This window comes from Chionomys nivalis, chromosome 6 (assembly GCF_950005125.1).
Source record: "Chionomys nivalis chromosome 6, mChiNiv1.1, whole genome shotgun sequence".
NCBI classification, from domain to species: Eukaryota; Metazoa; Chordata; class Mammalia; order Rodentia; family Cricetidae; genus Chionomys; species Chionomys nivalis.
In genome coordinates, this window is record NC_080091.1 from 98,841,125 (window position 1) to 98,866,955 (window position 25,831).

The following is a 25,831-nucleotide window of genomic DNA, read 5'->3' on the forward strand; positions in this document are numbered from 1 at the left end:
TTCCAGCCCCCACCCACACTGGGCTCTGGGCAGTTAACCTAGTTAACCCTCACAGGGAGTTTATCTTGCAGCCTGGGACTTGAACTTGTTCCTCTGACCTTCACGATACAGCAAGCATTTGGTAGATTCAACTTCTTCACTAAACAAGCAGAGGATACACACGGTAGGGATAGAAACAGTTCAGGCTGCTTGCTAGGGTCACCGCTAGTGGCTGGCTGTGTTGCAGCTGAGGTTCTCTCTTTATCTGCTTTCCCCAAGGTCTTTCTGTGCCCAGTCAAAGGATCACACCCACCTTCTCTCTCCGTAAAAGTCAACGGAAGCTAGCCTCAAAGTTCTCTAGTATTATATTGAACCAACATTTCTCCAGGAAGTGTGTTGTTCTAGGGGTCATAGGAAGTGCAAAAGAACAAACACACCTACTGGTTTTTAAAGACCAGGGTACTTACTCCACTTTGCGAAGCCCCAGCTAACCCAGTTGGTTACATACCGAAGAGCCCCATTTCCACTTTTGGTTGCTGAGTTTCCCTCCTCCTTCTTGGTTCCTAATGACTTCTGTTATTAGGTGTTTCCTGTGCTGACCCTCCTTAAGTGATGCTTATGTGCTTTGTCATAGAGTTCAGTGGAAAGTACTGGTTTCTTCCAGTACAGCTTTCCTCAGGCAGTTTGTGGAGAAGAAAAATTACTGCCCAGCTTTTTTCTAGAAAGTTTTGGACAAGCAAAAGTGATCCTTCTCAAAGCCGAGTGACTTTTTAAATATCCAGGGGTCTTTGAAGTTCTCTGGAAGACTGAGTAATCATTCACAGGCTTCCATTCTCAGAAGTACTGTGTCAGTTTTAAGTAGCTTAACTTCCTGGTAGTTTTAAGGTGTTGTATGCATACTTTCTGATAGACAGGACTTGAGAAACTAAAGCCAGTCTGGGCTGACTCAAGGCTAGCCTGGGTAGCTTAGTGTGCCAAGATAACAATAATAATTAAGACTTTTTTTTTCTTAAAGGCTGGAGAGCTGTATAGCTTAGTGGTAGAATGTTTACCCAGTATCCTTTGCTGAACTCAATTCCCAATACCTCACGGAGAGAAAAATAAATAAATCCCAAAGCTCTTAAATACCTGCTGCCTTCTTCGTGGGTAAAGCTGACCAAGTTCCTGCCTGGGGAGGGGAATAGTGGAGGATGTGGAAACAAAGAAGTCTCAATAAGCAGTCTTCCACTGGACCTTGGGGGTGTCGCATAGCTGGTTTTTGAATGTTTCTTCTATTCCATCAATCTGGTCTCGGCTCACTGACTTAGCAAGGTATTGGATAGAAAGGATGGTTGAAGATTCTTTCACAATGTTTTGTGTGTCTTATTTATGCCTGAGTAACCAAAGGTCACTGATTCTCATCACATGGACAGTAGTAATCTCTGTGGGTTCTTCTGTGCAGTGCAAGAAGCTTCTCTAACTACAGCTGATAGCGTTATTTTCTGGGCACGGACATAATTATTTAGAGGCCAGTTGGACTAGTATATCATGCCCATGAGCTAAAAACCAACAGTAGCTTTGGCAATAGGACCCATGACCTGCCAGCATGGGCTTTTGACAAATTTTCTGTGCCAGATATGAATTCCCGCCTGTGGGGCAGGCTTCACTGCCAATCAGAAGTGGTTGGTTACTCCCACAACAGACTTTCCACTATTGCCGGTCAATAGCATAGCATTCAGAGGCCACAGCTGAGGAAGACCTCTCGCTGAGGGTAATTCTTCCTCCTGAGTCTTCTCTGCAGCTTCTGGCACCATCAGAGCTAGCTAGCAGGGAGCAAGCTTCCAGCTCAGTTCCATCTTGATTTCTTAATCCTGTGACCAAAGCATCCATTATCGTTACATTCTGGTGGGCAACCAAGGGCAGTGGCAATTGTTTGTGTTACCCTGGGAGCCTCAAAGACCTCCTTGACCAACAACTCATAGGGAGGTAGCCCACCCCTGGCACTGGGGTTTCATTTAGTAACCTATGGCTTCTGGGAGCAGCTTCATCTACACACTCGGGGTACTTCCTTTCCTAGTGTTTTGTTCTTATAAGGACACCAGTAATATTGGGTCCCCATTTACATAACCTCATCTAATCTCAGTTACCTCTCTCAAAACCCTCTCTTCAAAGATGCTCATAAGCTGAGGTACTGGGGGTTAGGACTTAGAAATATGAATTTGGATGTGAGGGATATTAGCCCATGCTACCTTGGTAAAAGTAGGAAGTCAAGGAAGGATTGTGGGGACAAAAAGATTGTCTGCAATAGTCCCTAGCCTCAGTTTGAGTTTGAGCCAGAGACAGCCGTCTCTACTTTATAGATTTGTGAGGGATTGACTCTAAGATGCATGCAAAAGCTCCTGATGGTGGAGTTGCTGAGCGTCAAATGGAAGGACCAAAGCTGAGACTGACCTGTCTGTCTGATTCTTCGTCTTAGGCCAACTGGGAGTGTATTGTGCTTTTCAGTGGCTTCTAAAACTCGGGGCTATCGGTTCTTCAAAATACCAAAGCTCCACAATGCTCCCATCCATGAGCCCTGTCTGCAATATCTTTTTGTTAGGACAGATATTTACTGAAGACCTATGGCTTAACAGGGCCGTGGGCCCTAGTAGTGTGAGATATGGACCTGTCCCAAGAGATTGCAAGTGGATGCCGAAGAATTAATTAAAATAACCAGGAAAGGAGGGCAGACCATGACAGGCACCTAGAATCTGCTTTTGCTACCATGTGTGGACTTCTGATTTGGGCCCATGAGATAACTAAAAGCATGAGGAAAGCCTGGCTGCTCTGCCCTCTTGTGCTGGCTTTTCTTCAGATCAGACTCCTGCCGAGTCTGCACCGGATAGATGTGGTCATCCCTGAGGAGTGTCTGTCTGTCCTACCTAGCTCAACCCCCTCAAGGCTCACCTATCCAAAGACGGGAACCATATATATGTTGGTGTGGTTATATCTCAGAGTGGATCATTTGGTAGGAACTAGCTGATATGACAATAATTTATCAACATGTTGAAGTACCCGGCAGGGTCGGACCTGGGACAAAGATGGGCAGAACCACGCTAATTCTCCCTCCCTTTTGGGAGAATTATTCCTCCTAAACAGTTCACCAGACGTGATGGTGCATGTCTGTAATCACCTAGGAGGTTGAGACAAGAGGACTGCCTCAAAGGGCCAGCCTAGACTTCAAAGTGAAACCCTGACTTAAAACAAGTTAAACCCCACACTTCTAAAGATGAACTCAGAGTCATCGGACTCATTTGCATGTTCTTCTCAATACATCACTAATGCTTTCTCCACCTTTCACGGTTACTCTTCTCTTTAATCCATGCATATCGGGACAGGTTGCTACCACGAGCTTCTTGTGGTTTCTGGAACCTGGGATTCTGCCCCCTAACCCCAGTTACAGGACAGGGAATGAATGTCCCTCTTTCTGCCCCATGCTCAGAAGCAGTAGCCTTACCTTTTTGTAAACGCGTTTTGTTTTGTTTTTCTTCCCAGAATATGGTGTTGAGAAATGGTACCGAGGTCTTTGACTCCTGGGAGAAACCCCCTCTACCTGTGTACACTCAGTTCTACTTCTTCAATGTCACCAATCCAGAGGAGATCCTCCGAGGTGAAATCCCCATACTAGAAGAAGTGGGGCCGTACACCTACAGGTCAGTTCCTCCTCTCTGCTGTTGAATCATGCGGGGTCCTAGAGGCTGTGCCAGCCCAGTCTTGCTAGGACATGGGCTGGTGGGACCGCGCTTTGGTTCTTTTCTGTCTGTGGCATTGCTGGTGTCTGGGGAGATTCCTCCAGAGAGCTCTGTGGGCAGGGCTGGATCCCCAATGTCCTACTCAGGAACACTGTCTGTCCTCCAGGGCTGCTCTTCATCTCGAGCCTTTTAGGGCTCCTTCCAATTTCATTCCATACATACTTAGTTTTAAATCAGTTTCTAGAATTTACTATTGATCTGAGTTATTTTTTTCCTGTTTCTCATTCATTCAATTTTTTTTTGTTTCTCATTCATTCAATTTTTCCCTCTTTCTAATGAGACAAGATTTCTTGTAGCTCAGGATGGCTTTGAATTCAGCATGTCTCAAAGGATGACCTCAAACTTCTTGATCCTCCTGCCTCCTAAACTGGGATCATAGCCTTTATTTCATGTTGGATGTGAACTCAGGACTCCTTACATGCATTCTGCTGACTAAACCGTGTTCCCAGCCTTTCTTAGAGACAGAGTTTTACCATCTTGAAACTCATTCGGTAGCCTAGGCTGGCCTTGAACTCGAACTGGTGGAAATCCTCCTGTGTCTGCCTTCCAAGTAGTAGGATTTCAGACTTAATTCCACTACACCCAGTTCATCCATTTCCTTCTAAGCAGCACTCACTATGTGTAAGAACTAATGGGTGGCAACTGGGTTTGTGGCAGTGGCTGCCAGTTTCAAAGGCTAAGACGATTGAAGAATGGTATAGATTATTTTTATTACATTTATTTTGTGTGCGCATGCTCAGTTCATGGCTTTTGTGTGGAGGTCAGAGGTCAGTTTGTAGGAGTCCGTTCTCTCCTTTCATCATGTGGGTCCCAAGGATCAAACTGAAGCCCTAAGTCTTAACAGCAAGCACCTTTACCTGCCAAGCCATTTCCCCAGCCCTTGATCATATGCTTTCAAAGTTGAGCGGATGGAAGGGGAGGACGTGGGTCTTCCGGTCAGAGTACTTTCGTGTTGCAGTAGTCACCGAAGCTCCTCCTTCCCCTTCAGGAATCTTTTTTTTTTTTTTTTTTTTTTTTTTTTTTTTTTTTTTTTTTTTTTTTTTTTTTTGGTTTTTCGAGACAGGGTTTCTCTGTGGTTTTGGAGCCTGTCCTGGAACTAGCTCTTGTAGACCAGGCTGGTCTCGAACTCACAGAGATCCGCCTGTCTCTGCCTCCCGAGTGCTGGGATTAAAGGCGTGCGCCACCACCGCCCGGCCCCTTCAGGAATCTTGCCAGTAAAGTTTTCCTTGGCCAAGCTTAAGAGAGAGAGAGAGAGAGAGAGAGAGAGAGAGAGAGAGAGAGAGAGAGAGAGAGAGAGAGAGAGAGGAACGTTAATAAAGGAAGCAGACAATTGGTTCTTTTTCCAGGACTGTGAGCTGATTGACATGCTCACACATCTGCTGTAATCAGTTGCCCCGTGAATGAATGGTTGTTGGTTGAGTCATCTGTTATGAGTCAGTATTATTCCAGGTGCTGGGAATTTAAAGACCAAAACCTCAGACCCGCCTCAGGCAGTATGCTGTACCTCAGCTCAGATGAGGGCGTATGTCAAATCGCAATTCTGCAACTTTCTGTCTGGGTTTTCTCTGTAAAATGGTGATCAAAATATTTCTGATTGACTGAGGTTTAATCTTATCATCTTATCAACTCCTCCTGTGCGCCACTTCTTCTCAAATTCACGCCCTCTTTAATTATTACTGTTACACACACACACACAACCAGCTGAGTTCACCTCTCAGGGGCTCTTTCCTGGAAGACACTGACTTCCTTCTCTCCCAGCAGTTTGTTAATCACCCATAGGTCCTCACCTATGTTGGGACCCTGTGAATTTTCCCCGTCTATGCTGGTGTGTCAACTGGTGGTGTCATTTCGTAGGTCTTGGTGAGATTTCAGGAGTGCAGCTCCCCTGTCATATCGAGAAGACACGAGCTTGCAGCAGATACCCTGGTCCTCTGGCTCTCAGACTTTCCACCCCCTCCTCTCCTACGGTTTCTGAGCCTTTGGTCGTCGGGGTTGTGCTGTCGGTATCAGTTGTCCTGTGCTTTTTGATCAATTGTGATTTTCTGTAATGGTCTCTGCTGCAAAAAGGGAGCGCCTTTGAAGGATGAGAGCTACACTTTCCTGTGGATAGAAAGGTAAGTGTTTGGGATGCAGTTAGGTATTGTGCTGGTTTAATTAAGTGGCAGTCATAGGTTCTCCTCTAGGGTCATTGCCTTGCCAGCTGCAGGCAGTGGGCTGGGTTTATCAGACAAAGACAGTGGGCTAGGTTGACCAGCTCAGGTAGTGCGTTAGGTTCACCAGCCGCAGGTTGTAGGCTAGAACTTTCTGTTGAACTTCCTCTTAAGTCCGAATGGCTTAAGAGGCTGTTGGTTACCCCAGGATATAAGTGCCACCTTTCAGAATCTCTTGCCATTCTTGTTCTTGTTGTGGTCTGTAGGCATCATAGTTGCCAAGTAGGACTACTGGTTGCCTTCCTCCCGTGGCTGCTTGTATATCTCAACCCGATAATCTGTGAACCTGTTCTCAGGGAGAAGGCTTCCGGGTTGGTTCTAGCCTGATTTCTCCACACTGTTTGAAGTGTGTGGTGTCTTCAGCAATAGGGACCTTAATCTCAATCTCTGGGAGGCAGAACCCGTGGGCTATGGCAGTAGCCTAGGTTATTTTGTGTTCCCTTGGACATCCTGACCAACAGCTTGAAAAAAGTTTTCTGTGCCTGGCGATGGGTTTTCATTAGTCAATGACTTTAGGGGGAGCACTGTCATCCCAGGTGACATAACTTCATCTCATATATATATATACATATATATATATATATACACATACATACACACATATACATTTATATACACATGAATGTACACATGCTTGCATGTGTAATTGTAAGATGTAAAATAATGATTTCCTTTTTCCAAACATCCTTAGGGTTATATTCTGTCCCCTCCCTTTGTCTGCCTCTGGGTTGCCCTCCTTCTTCCCTCCACAGGCAACTCTTCCCCATGCTTCCCATTTCTCCCTCCGTAGTGCACAGTTCACCCTCTGTATCCACTGGTTCCAGATTTATATCCATATCCACTTATCTACATAGCTAACTAACTGCACATTGGAAATGCTCGGGGGAAAGCTAGGTTCCTGCTGGCAGGTGCTGTGTTGTTAGGCACACATTAGCTGCTTCTGCATTAAACACATACAGACTTATCTTGTCGTTGCCTAAACAGACGAGCACAGAACCGCTGTCCACACAGCATTTGCACTGTATTAGGTAATTCCAATCTAGAAAGCACTGGAAGTACATGGGAGGAAGTTGGGAGTATAGTTCAGTGTTAGAGAACTTGCCACGTGTATGAAAAAACCATGGAGTTTGATCCCCAGTAAGGCAGACAGCAGACAAAAAAGCAGGGAAATGTATGTGTCTTATAAGCGAACCCTGTACCCTTTTATTTAAAGGATTTGAACATCAGTACAAGGTCGGCCTAGACAACTCAGTGAGATTCTGTCTCAAGATAAAAAGCCAGAGACATTGAGGAGATAACTCAGCAGGGCAATGCTTTGCCTGCCGTGCACAGCCTCTGCCAGCAAGGAGCTGATGTGAGGCAGTGTGGAGAGGGTTAACTGTAGATACCTATGCGCACTGTCAGGCACAGGAGGTGAAGAACCCCTGAGAGCACCTGGGAGACAGAGGCTGGAGGGTCAAGAGATGGAGGCCAACCCGGGCTATGTGGCAAGACCTTTTCAGAGAAACAGAAAATACAAAAATCAAAACAAACAGCAACAAAAAAACTCATGAAAACACAACAGCACCCTGAGAGCAGATGCGGTAGAGCTGGACTGTGCTGGTGCCTCCTACTGGTCACCTTCCCCTTGTAGGGTCTGAGGAAACCCCAGACTCAAATGGTATGCAAGAACAAAGAGCGTTTGTTATACCAGCAAGCACGTGGGTCCTTCACCTATACAAAGTGGCGACAACCCTGAGAGGTTTAAGCACAATTGAGGGGAGTTTCGGGGACAGCTACACAACTGGTTAAACAAGCAGCAGCTACATTAGTACATTTCTGATTGACCGAGGTTTAGTTTTATCATTTTTGGACGCGTCTGCACAAGCTTGGCCGTGACTCGGAAGGGGACTGCTGGGTTTGTCCTTGAGATGCTGGAAGGCTGACTCAGGCCCTCTGCGTCTGTTTTCTCCCTGGACCAGGAATCTAAGGGCCTTTTGTTGCAAAAGACACCTGTTTGCTCTTTTCAGAAAACTGGAACCTAAGAGCTGTTGGGAAAGTGGGAGAGTTTAACACCTTCACCCCCATGTTTTCTCTATTGCCAGAGCGACTTTCCCTACGGCATATCAGCTGTTTCCTTCACTTCCTGCTTGGGGTCTTAGTGACTTTCCCTGTGTGACCTTGATGTCTGTAAAGGTTTGCTGTCACCTGTGTCTAAGCCTTTTACTTTTATTTTTGTTTTGGGCATTCATGTTTTTTCATCTTTAAAACAAACACTGTAGAGAAACAAGGTTTCTTTTCACTCAAACCTTGGGGGGTCTCTGAGAGGATTGCTTGGCCCAGTTGCTTCTGGGCCTATGGTGATGGCAGCAAAAAAGGAAGGGGCTGGGTCTCATTCTCTTCAAAGGCTGGCGAGATGACCTGCCTCCTCCCCCTTGCCTTCCGGCTTAAAGTCTCCACCTTCTCCCAGTAGTGCCACAGTGGAGAAACCAGCCTTCATAGGCCTCTGGGGACACATACCCAAATCATAGCCGTGTTCTTAGCTTGGAATTTTATGCTTTGAGCCAGGTGTTTCAACACATGCCAGCAATCCCAGCACTAGGGAGACTGAGTGAGGCAGGAGATTTGCCATAAATCCAGTCTGGATTATAGAGTGAGACCATCTAAAAAAAAGAAAAAAAGAAAGAAGAAAGAAAGAAAGAAAGAAAGAAAGAAAGAAAGAAAGAAAAAATAAGAGGAAAGAAAAATATCTTATTCTCCAATTAGAGCTTCCTAATAAATTTATTATGAACTACACAAGTTACTTAAGCTTTTCCTAATAGCTGCATCTAGCAAAGTAAAAAGAAACATATAAAAATGTTCATATTTCATTTGCCACAATAGACCCCCAAATATATTTCAGCACTGAATAAAAAAAAAAAGAAATAAAAAGGAAAGGAAAGAAGATGGCTGTTCCTAGTATGGTGGAGGAGAAAGTTTATTGTAGATGAAAGGCAGAGGCAGGGACATCTGGGAGAGTCCAGACCAGACTGAGCTGGGCCATGTGGGGAGAGGGGAGGGGCAGAGAGAGGGGAGAGAGAACCAGGTGCAGCAGCCATGAGACCAAAGCTACAAAAGGAGCAGGTAACCAAAATGTCTGGATTCTATAGGGAAGAGCCTGTGGGGAAAGGCAGCCCAGCCTCTGGGTTGGAGAGTTCGGGGTGGAGGAAGGGGTTTGCCAGCCAGACCCTGTAACAGATAGGCACTGAAGGATGCTGGGAGAACCTGGCAGCCATGTCTGCTTTGATATGTTAAATAGGCACTATAGCCATCTGCCCTGGGTTTGAAACTTAACAAACATGATGTGTACATCCAGAATTATTACTCTTTCATGTCTTCCTTTTTCATACCAAGTTTTTCAAATCCCATGTACATTTTTGATTGATATCATATATTTTGGTTTTTTGGCAGGGTGGGCAGGGTGGGCAGGGTGCTGGTGATTGCATCTAACAGGACTTTGGGCTTGCTATGTAAACACCCTACCTCTGGGGCTGTAACTCCAGCCTCTAGTTTCATTTTATCCTAAGCAGTGTGTCCTGGATTGGCCCCTTGTCACTACCCCACCAGCTGGCAATTGAGTTTCAGCCTGGTAGGCAAATGTTTTGCCACCGAGATCCACTCCTTCCCCCTCGAACCACATTTTGAGTGTTTGCTGTTAGGACTGACAAGCAGGGCAAATCTCAATAGATGTGGTCTACAGTTTTGGGATGCTAACTTGTCAGTGTGCAGTCCTCAGCCTGCTTGACATTGCTCAGTTAAAATGAACCAGAGGAGCAGCTGAGGGCCTTAGACTGGGCCACATCACTAAATATAATGAACTATTTTTTCCTATGCCCAAATTAACGAAAGCTGAAAGATAAATGTCCCACCTTCCTGACCCAACACTAATAAAAGCTAGAAGGTAAAGTCAGGATGATAAGATGTGTCTGTCTTCTACGATAAACAGCTGTCTGAATCTTGGCCCACATGTAACTCATTGCAAAATTACAGCTAACGGCAATGGAGCACAGTTGTTTCTTCATGTTGGACTGGGAGGTATAGCAAAATTCTCACACCCAAGGCTCATGTCATCCTGGGCTGTGGTGGTCTGAAAGAAAATGGCCCCCAAAGGGGGTGGCAGTATTAGGAGATGTGGCTTTTTGGAGTTCATGTGGCTTTGCTGGAGGATGTGTCACTGTGAGGGCAGGCTTTAAGGTCTCCTATGCTCAAGCTACTCCCAGTGAGACAGACCACTTTCTGTTGCCTGTGAGTCAAGATGTAAGGACTCTCAGCTCCTTCTCCAACACCCTGTCTGCCTGCATGCTGCCAAAACCTCTGAACACCTTGATTAAATGTGTCCCTTTATAAGAGTTGTCCTGATCATGGTGTCTCTTGACATTGATAAAAACCCTACGACAAGCACAGAACATAATTTTCATGCTCTTCCCAATTAAGGCATCGATGAACAGACTTGATGACAGCTGGTTCTTTCCGGAATCACCCCCCCACACCCCATTCTTCCTCTTTGCAAGGTGTGCTTTCCGTCCCTAATACTCTGGTTTTGTGAGACGCTCCCTCGGACTGGATGCAGTGATTTACCCTTGGAATGGCAGCACATGGGAAACTGAGGCAGGAGGATGGCTGTAAGTTCAAGCCAATCTGTGATACATAGTGAGACCCTGTCTCAAAATACTAGACAACAAAAGGACTAAATAGATATAAAACTACACCAGTTTCATTCCACGCTCTTCACGCTATGTGCTATGTGAACTAGGCTGAAAATTTAAAAACATACACACACAGACAGAGACAGACAGACAGGGCCACGGGGACATCCGTGAGACAAGAATGCCAGGAATGCCCACTTTATTGTGCTCAGGAGAAGCTTATACAGGGCTCTGGCTATGCCCCAGCTCTCGGGATCTTTCAGCTGCAGACTCATCAGAATCCACTTCCCTGTCATCAGGGTCTCATGCACAGAGCAGCTGCAGGCTGCTTAGAGCAGAGGAAAACAAGTTGTTTACAAGAAATTCAGGGTCTGGTGGTCCGCAGTCCCCAACAAATAGAAGCTGGAGGGTTCAGTGGCTAAGAGCATTTGTTGCTCTTGCAGAGGACCCATGTTTGAGTCCCAGCATCCACACAGGGGCTCACAGCCATCTGTAACTCTAGTCCTAAGCAGACCCAGGGCCCTCTTCTGACCCCTGCAAGCATTGCTCATGGTGTACAGACATATGAGCAGGCAAAACACAGACACATAAAACAAAAATAAATGAAATCTTTGAAAAAAAATTTAAAGGCCTAAAAACAAGCCCCTTTAACCTTTCCTCTGGTTTCTGTTCTCTTTTTTGTCGGGGAAGGCACTTTACAGGAAACCTCAGGCCACCTCGCTCAAGGACAGAGTTGACTTTCCAGTTCTCCAGGAGCACAATAAGTGTCTCATAGCTGCCAAACCCCAGCTCAGTTCTCACCATGCTTCAGTCATCTGTAAGCCTCCCCCCCCCCGCAACACCGTCGTATGCTGGCATACTGCGATGTCTCAGTTGGGAGTGAGGACACGTCTCCTGCTGAGCGTGCCCATTTCTCCTGAGATTTGTTCTGACCCGAAATGCTCTCTCCATACCACGCGTGCCTGTCACAATAGTGATGAAAGGCATTTTGGGGGCTGGTGATACAGGCCTTGCTTCAGTCCTCAGCACTGTGTGGGACCAGCGCGGTGGTGCATGTCTGCAATCCCAGCACTAGGAAGCTGCGGGTAGGAGGATGGGAAGTTCAGGGTCGGGCTGAAGTATAGAGAATTTGAGGTCAACCTTGGCTATATGAAACCTTGTCTGAGAAACAGGGTAGGGGAGACGGTCCAGTGAGTAATGTGCTTGCCACACGAGCCTGAAGACCAGAGTTCACATTCCCCACCACCCACTCAAACACCGGGTAAGCGTAGCAGCCATCTTGTAATGCTGGTGCTAAGCAGTGGAGACGGGCAGTATCAGGGAAGAGCTGGCTAGTCTGGCAAGCTCTGGGTTCAAGTGAGAGACCCTGCCTTAATACATAAAGGGAAGAGTAATTAAGAAAGACACCCAACATCAGCCTCTGGCCCCCAGAAACGAACACACACACACACACAAATATACCCAAAAGTGACTTACGTATCTGTTTTCTTGATATATTGGAAGGCCTGTGGAAAACAGGGGCTGGAGAGATGGCTCAATGGTTAACAGCACTGCCTGCTCTTCCAAAGATCCTGAGTTAATTCCCAGCAACCACATGGTGGCTCACAACCATCTGTAATGAGATCTGGTGCCCTCTTGAGGAAGAGAACTGGTCAGTCATCCCCATCAACTTAGACCGTGAAACCCAACATGGACAAGTTCAACAGAACCGCCATGTACGGGCTGCTCACGCATGCTTCAGCACTGCCAGGACATAAATTTCAAATTTCATCCAGGCTCTTTCATCTTGAATATCCAGAGTCTGAATACACATGGAAGGAGAGATTCTCAGTTGCGGCTTAGAATCCATAGGATGCAAGTGAAGAAATTGATTAAGTCTGGAGGAGCTGAGTAGCTCAGGCGGAACCACAGGACCCAGTCAGGGGAGGTCAGGGGTAGATTTGAGAAGAACCAGGTCCTGAGAATGAATGGCTGTTATGAACGGGCTGCAAATGCAGGTTGGCTCAGCGCCCTGAGATCTGGGTTTGGAGATAAACATGGCTTTTCAGGGCGTTGTCAAGCTTCTTGGTGGAACCTGTTTGCCTGTGTTTGCTTTGTGCGGTCTTCAAGTAGATCTGATGCCACTTGTGTCTTGATTGTGCTGCCTGGGCCGACAGACTGCTGCAGTGAGCTCCCTTCTTACAGGTCTACCGACTTTTTTTTTTTTTTTTTTCAAGATAGGGTCTTACTGTGTAGCCCTGGCTATCCTGGAGTTCACTCTGTAGATCAGGCTGGCCTCTAACTCAAGAGATCTGACTGCTTCTGTCTCTTGAGTGCTGGGATTAAAGGCTTGAGCAGCTCCTCCCAGCCAGGTCAGCTGACTCTTGCCCACAAGTGCCAGGAGGCCTGGAGGGTGCAGTGGGGGAGGGGAGAGTGCTGCCCCTGTTAACTGTGATACAATAGTTTAAGGAGTATAGATCGAACTTTTCCTTCTTTTGTTCGCTTTAGAGACAGCCCAGGCTGACCTGGAATTTACTGTGTATTCTAGGCTGACCTTGAATTTACACGGCAATCCTGATTCAGTCTCTCCATCCAGAGACCTCAGGTGGAAGCCACCAGTGGTACCAGGCTTCCTTGTTTTCTTTCCTCCTCTGTTTTTTTGAAGTTGTTTTTAACAGAGCTTTGATTTTGGTTTGGCTCTGTTTTTAACAGAGACCAGGCTATTCTGAAACTTCTGGATTCTTAGGTTCAAGTAATCCTCCTGCCTCAGCCTCCCCAGTGCTGAGATTACATGGAAAACCCAGGTTTTTCATCCACTCTCTTTCTCCTCCCCCTCCTCTCTCCCCTTCCTTTCTTTCTGAGACAAGTCTCACCATATAGCCCAGGTTGTCTTCAAACTTGAAATCTTCCCACCTCAGCCTCCCCAGAGCAGGGACTACAGATGTGGCTCCCAGTCCTAGCTCTCTCTTTCGTTCGCTCTCTCTCTCTCTCTTTTTTTTCATGACTAGATCCACCATGGTGATTAACATTAAACTATAGTATGAGGTTATCATCATCTACTGAAGAACAGGGCACTGGTACCTGGCAATTGGAAATACAGTTTCTTGATTCACTGTCTAGGCCCAAGATTGCTTTTGTTTCTGTGTTAAGATGCTGTGTTTCTAGATAGCTCTTAGGTCTCCTCTAATGTGATTGACAGTAATCTGATCCCTTCTTGCTGACGCCTGCAGTTTACCAGCCGCATCACTGTTTCACGTTGACTCGCTGCTCTGCTGGTGGCTGGCACGCATTTGTGTGTGCAGATACACAGTGTGTTGCTAAGCAGATTTGTTGATATTGTCAAAAGCCCTTCTCACTGTCTGTCTGAGCATGGCCAGAGCAAAATTTTGCTGTATTTGGCCAATTACATGCTGTTTTAAGAGGAAGGCTTCCCGCCCCCTCCTTCTCGCCCTCTCTCCCGATGTCTTACTGTCTTTTCTTCATGTACAGCATTCTGTAAAGGCCACGCGTTAGTGATGCCATAGGGTGGTGGGTGGAGGATTCCACATAGCTAAGGAAGTCATGGGGTTGCAGTGAGTTAACTGACCGGGTCAGCGTCCCACACGAATGATATTGGAAAACCTTGGCTTTGACCTGCTGAACTTTATTAAAAAACCAAGTCAGGTCGCAGGCCTGAATTGATTGGCATCTTTGTCTTCATTAGCCCTTTAGCCATCAGATTTCCACAGGGTAAACAATAAAGACAACATGCTATCTCTTCAGTCCATATTACATGCATAAACACAAGTGAAGCAGGCCTTAGCCTTGAGATTATTCAGGCCTTTAGGGTCATGAACTAACTCTTGAGAAAAGAAAGCAAATAAACAAAATATGCCTAACAAAGACCCTGATTTTGATATTAGGAAATGACCACATTGGCCCCTAGACTTTTAAGATGATCTGAGTGACGGTTTCAGCTCCCCAGACCAGCATTCTTTGCTTTCAAATTGTTGATTACTTGGTCACTGTTCTGCTTCCTCAGTGGGATGTGGGTCAGCTTGGGTGCTCCATAACTACCACCACCAAGTCCCCTGTGGTCTGTCCTTGACCTTAACATGGGAACAATCAGGAGGGGGTCTCCATGGAGCCTTCTGTGTAGGAAGCAGCTTTGGCTGAACAAGTGTTTGACTTGGAAATTTCCTCCCTTTCTCTATCTTCTAACAGTCACTTTGAATTAACTTCTAGGGATATGAGGTCAGATGACCAAGACTTTAAGCCTGTTTGGTCCCCAAATTGTTTGTTCAGCCACAATGACTAGGATGTGATCTCCAGAGGAGGAATGCTTGATTTCCGTGCGAGTCAGGAGACCTTCTCGAAGGCTGTAAAGTAGGCTAACAGAGACGAAAGGAACAGCTTATGAGACAGGGCAGGTTGAAAGATCCATGCTACAAGCCAGGCCTGGTGGGACACCCCAGGAACCCCAGTACTTAGAAGGCTGAGGCAAGATTGCTGCTTCAAGGACAGCCTGGCCCATGTAGGGAACCCTTGCCTCAAATAACAAAACCAAACAACCCAAAAAATAAGCTAAATATCTAAGTCATCGGAGTGTGTGCTTTATCAGCCCCACCAGGAGGATGCTGGTTCTCCATGGTGTGTGTTGAAGCAGTGTGGTCCAGATGGAGAGGCCAGTGGAGCTGCTACACTAAGGTCCTGAGCACCCTGAGTGGTCCAGGACAGAGAAAAGGAAATCAGGCTGCCACCAGAAGAAAGGGGGCTGGAATGCAGATGACAGCAGAAGTCACTGCGAACTTCTGGACGTCAAGCGTCAATGTGTTTGAACGCAGCCATCTCCACCTGATGCGTTATATATTCCTAGAAGACATGCGATTGTTTTCTCTCTTGTAATTATTTAAATTTGGCCTGTGTTACAGCATTCAAATGGTTGCACCCCGCTGACATTTGTTAGTCAGCACTTAGGTTTGCATTTGGGTTCTCTCCAGCCCTGTGAAGGGCTGTGCAAGGGTCAGATCTTCATGCTACTGTGTACAGCACAGAGCTTGGTGCTATAGAACATTCGAAGACTTGTCTATTCTATTCTTGGGCATGCCTGTTTATTACATGTGCTTTTATTATTTTCTTATCTGTTCTTATTTTAAATAGAAAGTATTAGACACGAGAGTGCAGAACTGTAATCCGAGTTTCTCAGAAGGCAGAGGCAGGAGAGTCACCGCAAGTTTGAGGACAGCCTGATCTGTATAGTGAGTTCCAGACCAACCAGAACTACATGGCAGGATTGTTTCTGTTGTTTGGTTTTTTAAATGCCATCACCTTGCTTGCCATTTACCATAGGCTATGTAGCAATTCCTTCACAATCTAAATGATTTCACTCAGAGGTTTATAACTGAGTGCCTAAAGCAAGTTAGCAGACTCCACAGATAGGCAGATGGGTAAAAAACATCTCCCCCAAACTGCCATGGTCTGAAGTGGTCGTGGCCCAGTCACTGGGGTCTTCTAACCTGTATGTGATTATAGACTCTTATGACATTTTGTCAACTACATATGGAACTAAAGATTTTCTAGCTAGATGTAATGGTGCGTGCCTGTAATCTTAGCACTTGGGAGGTTGAGACAGGAGAATTGCCCCTAGTTAGAGGCCAGCATGGGCTTCAGAGTAAAATCCCATCTCAAATAAAACAAAACAAAATAAAAAGCTCCACCAAATTTAGAAAAAAATAAACATTGTATTAAAATATTATTTTATCTTGACTCCCTTTGATACATCTTGCATTTCACGCCTTCGGTGAGTTCTTCCTAACCTTCACTTTAGGTCCCTGTACCAAGCCCTGCCCACTCCCTTCTCCCCTGGCTCTTTAGAAGCAATCACCAATGTCAACTATTCTTACCTATTATTCTGTGCACCAGCCCCTTGCTAAGAGATTTCATAACGCCTCATTTTGAGGAACTCACTTGAACTAAGCTGAATTATGCACAGAAATGAGAATAAGCTCCAATTTACTATGCTGGCCCCAGTTCATTTCTTCATCTGTCTCTGTCCCTGTCTCTCTCTCTCTCTCTGGCCTACCCACTCCCCAATTGCAATTAGCCCCTCAGTCCCTTAGGCCTCACTGTTTTTTTAAAAACTTTTTGAGACAGTGTTGCTACTATGTAGATCAGGTTGGCCTTAAAGTTGTCAGTGATCCTCCTGCCTCAGTCTCTTGAGTGCTGGGATTACAGACATGTTCCAACAAACACATATAACTCAATATTTTTGTTTGTTTGTTTGTTTGTCCGTTTGTTTGTTTTGAGACAGGGTTTCTCCGTGTAACAGCTCTGGCTGTCCTAGAACTTGCTTTGTAGACCAGGCTGGCCTCAAATTTACAGAGCCTCCCAAGTGCTGTGATTAAAGGTGTATGCCACCACCACCAGACTGTGATCTCAATTTTTAATATAAATTTACAATTAAATTCAAGTTGGAACCAAAGCCATCAGTATATAGATTGAAACAAATTGAACCTGTGAACTGAATTGAAAATATTTAGTACCAAATTGTAATTCAGAAAAGAGTTATCTTCCTGATTCTGATCTGTTGTTTTTAAGGGCTGAGTATCAACAGCCTATGTAAATAGTCATTTTATTAGAAATGTTGTATTGATAAAATGTAACTTTAATACTGAATGGAGGGAAAGGCCTTGGTTGTTAATGTGGTATCAATTTTCAAATAATGTTTTGTTTGTTTGTTTAGGGAACTCAGGAACAAGGCAAACATCCAGTTTGGAGAGAATGGAACAACCATATCTGCTGTCAGCAATAAGGCATATGTTTTTGAACGAAACCAATCTGTTGGCGACCCTAACGTTGACTTGATTAGAACAATAAATATTCCTCTGTTGGTAAGTAGGCCTTGTGGTATCGTTATGGTGGGTTTGTGGAAGGAAGATGACAAGCCTGATAGGATTCTATGTAATTCAAAAGCTATTATTTTATGATAAAATGTAGATATTACAGGGTGGGCTCATCTTGCTTAGCACGGTGAGTTCCTGAATTTAATTCCAGTGGCACCAAAAACAAACAGACAGACAGACAAACCAGACACAAACTATGGACACAAAGACTTTGTGTGTGTGGCCCTCCTGACCTCCTGCTTGCTGCAGCAATTCTTTATCTGCCTAATGCTTGAATTACAGGCACACTTGAGCAGCAGTTCCTAGCCAGCCTTTCATGTATATGTACTTTTGTTAAGTACATAGATGTAGACTTTTTTCTGAGGTCTGTAAAACAAGGCCATTTCAAAAGTCATAAGATTAGGTCTCTGGGATTTTTCCTTTTATGTTCAGGATTAGCATTTATGCAAATTAAGTAAGGATTTGGGGGGGTACTTAAGCCATCCTGAGACCCAGGGTCCTCTTTTCTTGAAACTGGATTTCTTGTAGCGCAGGCTGATCTACCTACCATCTTTGTTTTTTTAATGTGGTGCTAGGGATCAAATTCTGGGTTTCTTGAATGATCTGGTTGGGGGTCAGGGGCTGCTTTACCCAGTGAGCCACATCCCAAGCCCTCCAGGGAGCTTTCTTAATCCCCTGCACCAACCTCCTCTGAGGCTCCCACACTCAAGTGACTGCCCCTTGACACTGATGGAGGACCCAGAACCTTAAAGAGACAGAACCTAAATCTTGGCTTGTCCTGCTGCTGAAGATGTAGTTTAAAAACTCAGCCACCAGTCAACTCCAGGGGACGTGGTGCCACCTTGTGGCCAAAGGTCTCTGTGTGTTTATACGATCTCATTTCTGCTAATGGGAATTCTAAATTCACTGTAATCCCAGCTTCTTTCTGAGGCAAAAATTGGAGGAGTGGAAAACCCAGACTGGGTTCCAGAGTCAGATCAAGGTTAGCCTGGACAATTTAGTGAGGCCATCTCAAAATTTACAAAAGGGGGCTGGGGCTTAGGATAGAGATGAATAAGAGTGTTTGTCTACACACACACACACACACACACAAGCTCTTACTCCACACCGACAGGGAGGTCACCGGTTGGATTTTCTGTTTAGTCTCAAACCTTTACATCTCAATTTCTGGCCCATTCCTCTGAGGAGCAGGAAGAGAGGCAGGTGGGTGTTTCGGAGTGAACACTGGTTAACCCGCCTCTGCTCTGCAGACCGTTGTGGAACTGGCCCAGCTGCCTCTCCTCAAGGAGATCATCGAGGCCATGCTGAAAACCTACCAACAGAAGCTGTTTGTGACTCACTCCGTGCACGAGTTGCTCTGGGGCTACAAAGATGAGATCTTGTCCCTCGTCCACATTTTCCGACCTGACATCTCCCCGAACTTTGGCTTGTTCTATGGCGTAAGTTTTCTTCCTAAAACCTCTCCTCAGTTCACAGTGGGCAGAGGGCGCCCAAGACAGAGTGCACCTGGAGGCTGGCTTTCTTGTAGGTGAAGACTAGCACTGACTGGAGTTCTAAATATTTTTAAAAGTCTGTGAAAAGTAAGACAGTGGTTTGGGGGAAGAGGGGGGAGAAACTGAACGAAAAGTTGGTGACAGATAAAATTAACCCGGGAATAAAGCGCTAAGTTAGGGGTGGGGCGGTTTGCTCATCTGCTGACTTGTGACTGCCCAAGGTCTCACTCTCAGTGCATAAAGCAGTAGACTTTCACTTCCTCTCGTATAGAGGGCGAACCGTAAGTGTTCAAACACTTAGAGGCTGTTCAAACAGAATTATAAGCAAGTTTTAAATCCTACTGTGGGGGAATGGGTCTGGAGGTCTGCTCTCTTCATTCTGGGGGAGCAGCCCAAATACATGTTCCCCAGAATGCGTGCTCACGGGAGCACGGCTTTCACGGGGTGTTATTAGTATCATAGTATTTCAAAAGGTGTTGTTGTTTTACTGCTTATATTTTATCATTTTAAAAGTTGTGATGTTCACTTATTTTCAGAAAAATGGCACTAATGATGGAGACTATGTTTTCCTGACGGGAGAAGACAACTACCTCAACTTTACGAAGATCGTGGAGTGGAACGGGAAAACGTGAGTCTAATAAGATTGTCTAGTGAGCTTTGTTTCTGTCTTCCATTTCAACAGAATATGCCTTTCCCCCTAATTTAATATTGGAGATATTGCTTGATGATAGAGCACCTGCCTGCCACACGCGTAGTCTGAATTTGATCCCAGCAATGAAAGGAAGTTGGTCTTTACCTTTTAGATAAAAATAGAAATGTTCTTAAAATTGCTCCTTTAAAAGATCACGATGAGGGTTAAGATTCCTCGAGAACTAATGAAATGGGTGGTTTGTAGGCTTACCGCAGCCAGAGGTGAAGAAGAAGCCACGGAGCCAGTGCTCTTCTTTGGTAGTTGTGGAGTAACGTGTGGTAGCCGCGGTCAAACACGTTCAGGCCAGGGCTCTCTGGTGGAAAGGGGCAGCCCGCCTCTCTTTTAACTTCATGAGTATGGACTGTTTATATTATTTTTCTAAAGAGGAAATTTATTTGAGTTTAGTATTATAATGAGTCAAATTTTAAAATTTTATTACCAAGCTGGGTGGTGGTGGCGCATGCCTTTAATCCCAGCACACGGGATTAAATTATCTATTCACCTGACTGGTTGGCATGTGCCAACATCTTGCTACAGGTGGAATTATCTACTCACCTGACTGGTACATGCCCAAGTCTTGCTACAGGTGCTTGGAGTTTAGGCCAAGTGAATCCAGGTTCTTAAAGAATTGAAATAAGCACGTGTAGATTTGCAAAGCAACAAGGGGACTTTATTCAAAGCAAAATGCTAGCACAGATCAGAATGTAATGATGTTGAGAAACCCAGGCCACATGAGGAAAGGCACCCAAGAGCCCAGATTCTTTTTTTTTGGATATCTTTTCGAGACAGGGTTTCTAAGTAGCTTTTGGTTCCTGTCCTGGAACTAGCTCTTGTAGACCAGGCTGGCCTCGAACTCACAGCGATCCGCTTGTCTCTGCCTCCCGAGTGCTGGGATTAAAGGCATGCGCCACCACCGCCCGGCAAGAGCCCAGATTCTTGTTTGGGACTCTCTTTTTGGTTCAAGAAGTACCATGATTGCTAAAGTCATGGTATGTGTTTTTTGTTCTGTTTTGTTTTGTTTTTTTATCTTGATTAACAGATCATTTTATGATCTTTTCTTTTCTCATGTCCCATCCCATAATGTGTCTGATTGTAATTATATGTAAGTCCAGCTCTACCTCAGCATAAGATAAGAATTAGGAAATTCCCTCTCTGTCTTCTCTACCCTGGGAGCAGCTCTCTTGCCTTGGCCCCTCACCCCTGAAAATGTATGCCTGTTCCAGGTTCATCTCCACCCGCTCCTTGGTCAGGAGCACCTCTCAGCTGCTGAGCCGTCCTCTGTCTGCAGTGGAGCTGAACCCACAGACACGGAGAGATGAGGCCCTCAGCAGCTTGGCAGTCCCTCGTCCTTTGACCTCACTCGTCCCTAGCCGCAGCTTCCAAACCAGTGTCATTTCCAGGGACATTGACACAGCCGCCAAGTTCATTGGGGCTGGGGCTGCTACTGTTGGGGTGGCTGGCTCTGGGGTTGGGATTGGAACTGTTTTTGGGAGCCTCATCATTGGTTATGCCAGGAACCCTTCTCTGAAGCAACAGCTCTTCTCCTACGCCATTCTGGGCTTTGCCCTCTCAGAGGCCATGGGGCTCTTTTGCCTAATGGTGGCCTTTCTCATCCTCTTCGCCATGTGACGCAGCTGTCTCCACTTCACCTCCCATCGTTCCTTTGTGTCCCGTATGCCCTGTATGTTCCTTTTCCTGTACCTCCCCAGGAAGTCTGGGGAAAGTGATTGGCTCAGGGTTTGACAGAGAGAAGACAAATAAATACTGTATTAATAAGAAAAAAAAAAAAGAATTAGGAAATTCTCCCTAAACTTGGACTTAGGACCAGATCAACACGCTGTCCATAGTTCATTGGAATGGAAACAAGGTATTATTAATGGGTTTTTGAAGTAACTTATTCCCATTGCTTAAGTGAAGCCTGGTGCAAGTCAGGGTTCTAGATGGCCAACACGTTGCTTGGTGATTGTGTGGAGAAAAGTGTGTGTAGCCCAGGAAAGTAGAGTCCAGAATTACTAAAGTGTTGACTAGTGTTTGACAACCTCAGTCCCATTTCCCTACCTCCTGGACTCTGAAGTCCTCATAGTTCAGTCTCTGTGTCTTAATTATTAAACTTTTCATTTTCTGATCTTGTATTTATGTAAATTCCCTAGAATTATCTTCTAATTAATGGGTTCTCTCTTCAGCCACAGTTTAGAGTTTACCCCTGTTGATTTTTTTTCCAAAAGATATTTTGTATCCAGGTTTTCTATTTTTTCAATCTTGATTTTGTTTCATTTTCTTCTTCTTTACATATTTTGCCCACTTACCTCCTTTTCTTTTATGGTATTGGTAATGGAAATCAGAGCCTTGCGCGTATCAGTCAAAGGGATTTCTAGGAGGATAGAGAGTGTTCCACCAGGGGCTTGAACCAGGGTCCAAGGAGCAGAGATTCCCTACTCATCAAAAGAGGGCAAAGAAGGCAACATCTACCTGTTATGTGGGTTTCTAAGTTGCCCAAAGCTGGTGACTGGGGATAGGAAGACTCAGAAATGCCTCACAGCAGAACCAGATCTAAGCTGTCACTAGCTCCATTGCTTTTTAATATAAAAAACATTTTATTTTATATGTATGACTGCTTTGTCTGTAGGTGAGCCTGTGCACTGTGTTTCTGATGCCCATGAGGCCCAAGGGCATTCGATTCCCTGGAACTGAAGGTGCAGAGGGTTGTGAGCCACCATTTGAATGCGATACTGGGACCCTTACCCAGATCCTCTAAAAAGCAGCGTCTTAAACCCTGAGCCAGCTCTCCCGCCCCTAGCCCCCATTACTTTTAAGGCTGTTACTGTTGCCAGGCAGTGGTGGCGCACGCCTTTAATCCCAGCACTCGGGAGGCAGAGGCAGGCGGATCTCTGTGAGTTCGAGGCCAGCCTGGTCTAGGAGAGCTAGTTCCAGGACAGGAACCAAAAAGCCACGGAGAAACCCTGTCTCGAAAAATCCAAAAAAAAAAAAAAAAAAAAAAAAAGACCGTTACTGTTTCGCACGTGATACTGTTCACAGGTTTATGGAATTAGCCTGAATTCATTTCCTTATGACTTGGTTTTCTGTCCTTTAAGTTTGAATTGAAAAATGATTTGCACAATTGTTTCAGTTGGGAAGCTAGTCTGGTGTGTGTCTGTCTGTCAGTCTGTCTATCCCCTCATCTCTCCTTATGTTGGCCTCCATGTAGTCCGGAACCAGTGTACAAGGTGTGCCTCCCACCATGACATGGGAGAAATCCAGCCACAGCTTAGATCAGGTTCTGGGTGAGGCATTTCTGAGTCTTCCTACCCCCAGCCACCACCTTTGGACAACTCCAAAAACCAACACAGCAGGTAGATATTGCTTTTTTTGGCCTCTTTTGATGAGCAGGAAATCTCTGCTCCTTGGACCCTGGTTCAAGCCCCTGATGGAACACTCTCTATCCTTATTAACGCGGAAACTGACCTCTGCTTCTTCCTCCTGGCTTCCAGCGAGCAAAACGGTATCATTTTAGCTCAACTTAACACTGTGTGCTTGCTATCTTTTTGTCTAAGAAGATGTTCATTTGTTTTGAATGTGCTACGGGTAGTCTGAAGGTTCTCCTTCCCCATTTTATCACCCTTTATTTTCTGTTTTCACTTTGCAGACACCCTCAAAGCGGGAACCGAGAATAACATCCAGACCTAAATTGGGAGAATTGCTATTTATGTTTTGCCCTCTCCCTTCTTTTGCGTTTGGACTGTTTTAGTCCATTCTGACAGCTATAACAAATTATCATAGACCACGTGACTTATAAAAAGCAGTAATTTACTCTTCACAGTTCTGCGTGCTGAGCAGACTAGGACCAACGTCCCTGCAGCTCTGATGAGGGCAGGGTTGTGGTTCCTTCCAAGGCTGTCTTCTCGCTTTAATGTCACACGCATGGAAGGGCCGAGTCAGTCCCTACGGTCTAATCTAAGGTCACTAGTTTTATGTCAGGGTTCCCCTCTAACAACCTGGAGGGATCGTAAACGTTCAGGGCACCACGTGTACCATTAGTCAAGTTTGCTGTCTCAATTGTACTTCCGGTGTGTGAGGCCAACTCAGAATTAGCATTTCTTCTTGTCCTAGACAAGTCTGTTGCTTTTGGAAGCAAGAACTATTGAGAGAGTAGTCAATAGTCTTTCATGCAGATTAAAGAATGGGATATATCTGTACAAAGTCCATCTGTCCCAGGCCAAACTATGAGCAAGGCTATTGTTAATGCCTACTTGGGTTACTACTTTAAGTGAACCAGCAGTTCTATTATTGTTGTTGTGTTCGTATATGATGTGGGATGGGGAGCAAGTGTGCCCCAGTGTGCACACAGAGGTCAAGGGACAGCTTTGTGACCTCTGGTTGTGAGTCCTACAGGAGGGTCTTCATCCACTGTGCCATCCTGCTGGTCCCTAAATCAGTATTTCTAAACACCTATGAGGGATGAACTTTTTTTTTTTTTTTGAGGAAAAAACCAAAAATTTGTGGCTGTTATCTTTATCAAACGTGATTTTGGTTCAGGGTCTACTTTTTTATTCCCCTCTATTCTAGTTCTGAGCACGTTCGTGCCTGCTTGTGGGTAAGATGCCAAGGTAGCCAGTCCCACTTAGCCCATGAAGAGATCCCAGCATCTGACTTGATCATCTCTGTTCTCCATTGTGCTCATCAACTGCAGGTCGCTGGACTGGTGGACCACAGACCGGTGTAACATGATTAACGGGACAGACGGGGATTCTTTCCACCCCCTCCTCACCAAGGATGAGATCCTCTACGTGTTCCCCTCCGACTTCTGCAGGTAGGAGCGCCAAGCATGCACGCGTCGTGCACGGGAATTTACACATCCTGGTGACATGCTGGAGGCACACTGAGAGAGAGAATGCTGTGTAATGGTTCATAGCATGGGCTCCACAAGGTAGCCGTTGATTGGGTCTTAACACTGTTACTAGCAGCTGTGTGGCCCTGGGCACATTATCTAACCATTCTACCTCCCTTCCCTTCCGTCCCCTCCCCTCCCTTACCCTCTCTTTCCTTCTTTCTGCACCCCTTCCTAACTCTTTCTTTTCCTCTCCCTCTTTCTTTCTTTCTTTCTTTCTTTCTTTCTTTCTTTCTTTCTTTCTTTCTTGTGTTTCTGTATTTCTTATATATATATATATATATGTATGTATTTATTTATTGGAGTCAGGGGCTCATATATCTCAGGCAGGCTTCAAACCTGCCAGAGGGTTGATGCAGCCTCTGATGATTTTGACCTTCGCATCCTCTTCCCTCCCCCTCCCTAGTGCTTCTATCCCTGACATGAGCCACCACACCCTGTTTGTGCAGTGTTGGGATGTGAACCCAGGGTTTCACGGGTGCTAGGCAATCATTCTACCAGTAAGCTGCGTTCCTACATTGACTTTGTATTCTTCCCGCCTACCAGATCGGTCTATATAACTTTCAGCGGTTTTGAAAGTGTGGAGGGACTGCCTGCTTTTCGCTATAAGGTGCCTGCAGAAATTCTAGCCAATACCTCCGAAAATGCCGGCTTCTGTATACCTGAAGGAAACTGCATGGACTCGGGAGTGTTGAATGTCAGCATCTGCAAGAACGGTAAGAAGTTCTAGAGAGGTTGTGGTTAAGGTGTCTAAGATGCAGACTGACTTGGGGTGTTCAACAAAGAACTTGTCACCAACCTGAGATACAGTGCGAGCCCAGCCTTTCAAGGATAATGTTTTGGCATATACCTGCAATCCCGCACCAGGTGGCAGAAGCAGGAAGACAGTGAGCTCATGGCCAGCCTGGGCTCCATAGCTGCACCCCCCCCTCGCCCCCGTGGATGATAACGACCATGACAATGATGATACCTATCAAACAATTTAAATTCCTAGTTTTGGTAGCACATGCCTTGGCTAAGATTCCCAGTGATTTTGAAGCAGATTTAGTTTTAAACTCTTATTGTGAGTTTCTTTTTTTTTTTTTCATTTGGTTGTATTATTATGGGTGTGTATAGAATGGGTGAGCATGCATGCCACAGCACACACGTGGCTTCAGAGGACACTCAGTGGAGTCAGCTCTCCCTTTGCACCTTTATGTGGGCTCCCAAGAGCTCCCTTGGGTCTTCAGGCTTGTGTGTCTACCTTCTAAGTGTCTTGTTCTCCCTCTCTGTTTCCTGA

At 45.5% G+C, this 25,831-nt stretch overlaps 2 protein-coding genes across 2 annotated transcripts in view; both read left to right on the top strand.

Annotated features, from left to right (window-relative positions):
* Scarb2 (scavenger receptor class B member 2) overlaps window positions 1-25,831 on the top strand; it is a 54,900-nt gene that overhangs the window by 16,856 nt on the left and 12,213 nt on the right. The window contains exons 2-7 of the mRNA XM_057771917.1: window positions 3,493-3,650; window positions 17,324-17,471; window positions 18,734-18,922; window positions 19,513-19,604; window positions 24,355-24,474; window positions 25,099-25,268. Coding sequence (XP_057627900.1) covers window positions 3,493-3,650; window positions 17,324-17,471; window positions 18,734-18,922; window positions 19,513-19,604; window positions 24,355-24,474; window positions 25,099-25,268 — 877 coding nt within the window. The remainder of the gene's footprint in view (window positions 1-3,492; window positions 3,651-17,323; window positions 17,472-18,733; window positions 18,923-19,512; window positions 19,605-24,354; window positions 24,475-25,098; window positions 25,269-25,831) is intronic.
* LOC130875761 (ATP synthase F(0) complex subunit C2, mitochondrial-like) lies at window positions 20,797-21,442 on the top strand. The gene has a single exon (XM_057771918.1). It carries the CDS (start codon window positions 20,874-20,876, stop codon window positions 21,294-21,296), a length of 423 nt encoding a protein of 140 aa, XP_057627901.1. The 5' UTR covers window positions 20,797-20,873; the 3' UTR covers window positions 21,297-21,442.

Bases quoted from the DNA above. Each gene is read 5' to 3' on its own strand.
- LOC130875761 (XM_057771918.1), top strand. From the start codon at position 20,874: ATGTATGCCTGTTCCAGGTTCATCTCCACCCGCTCCTTGGTCAGGAGC.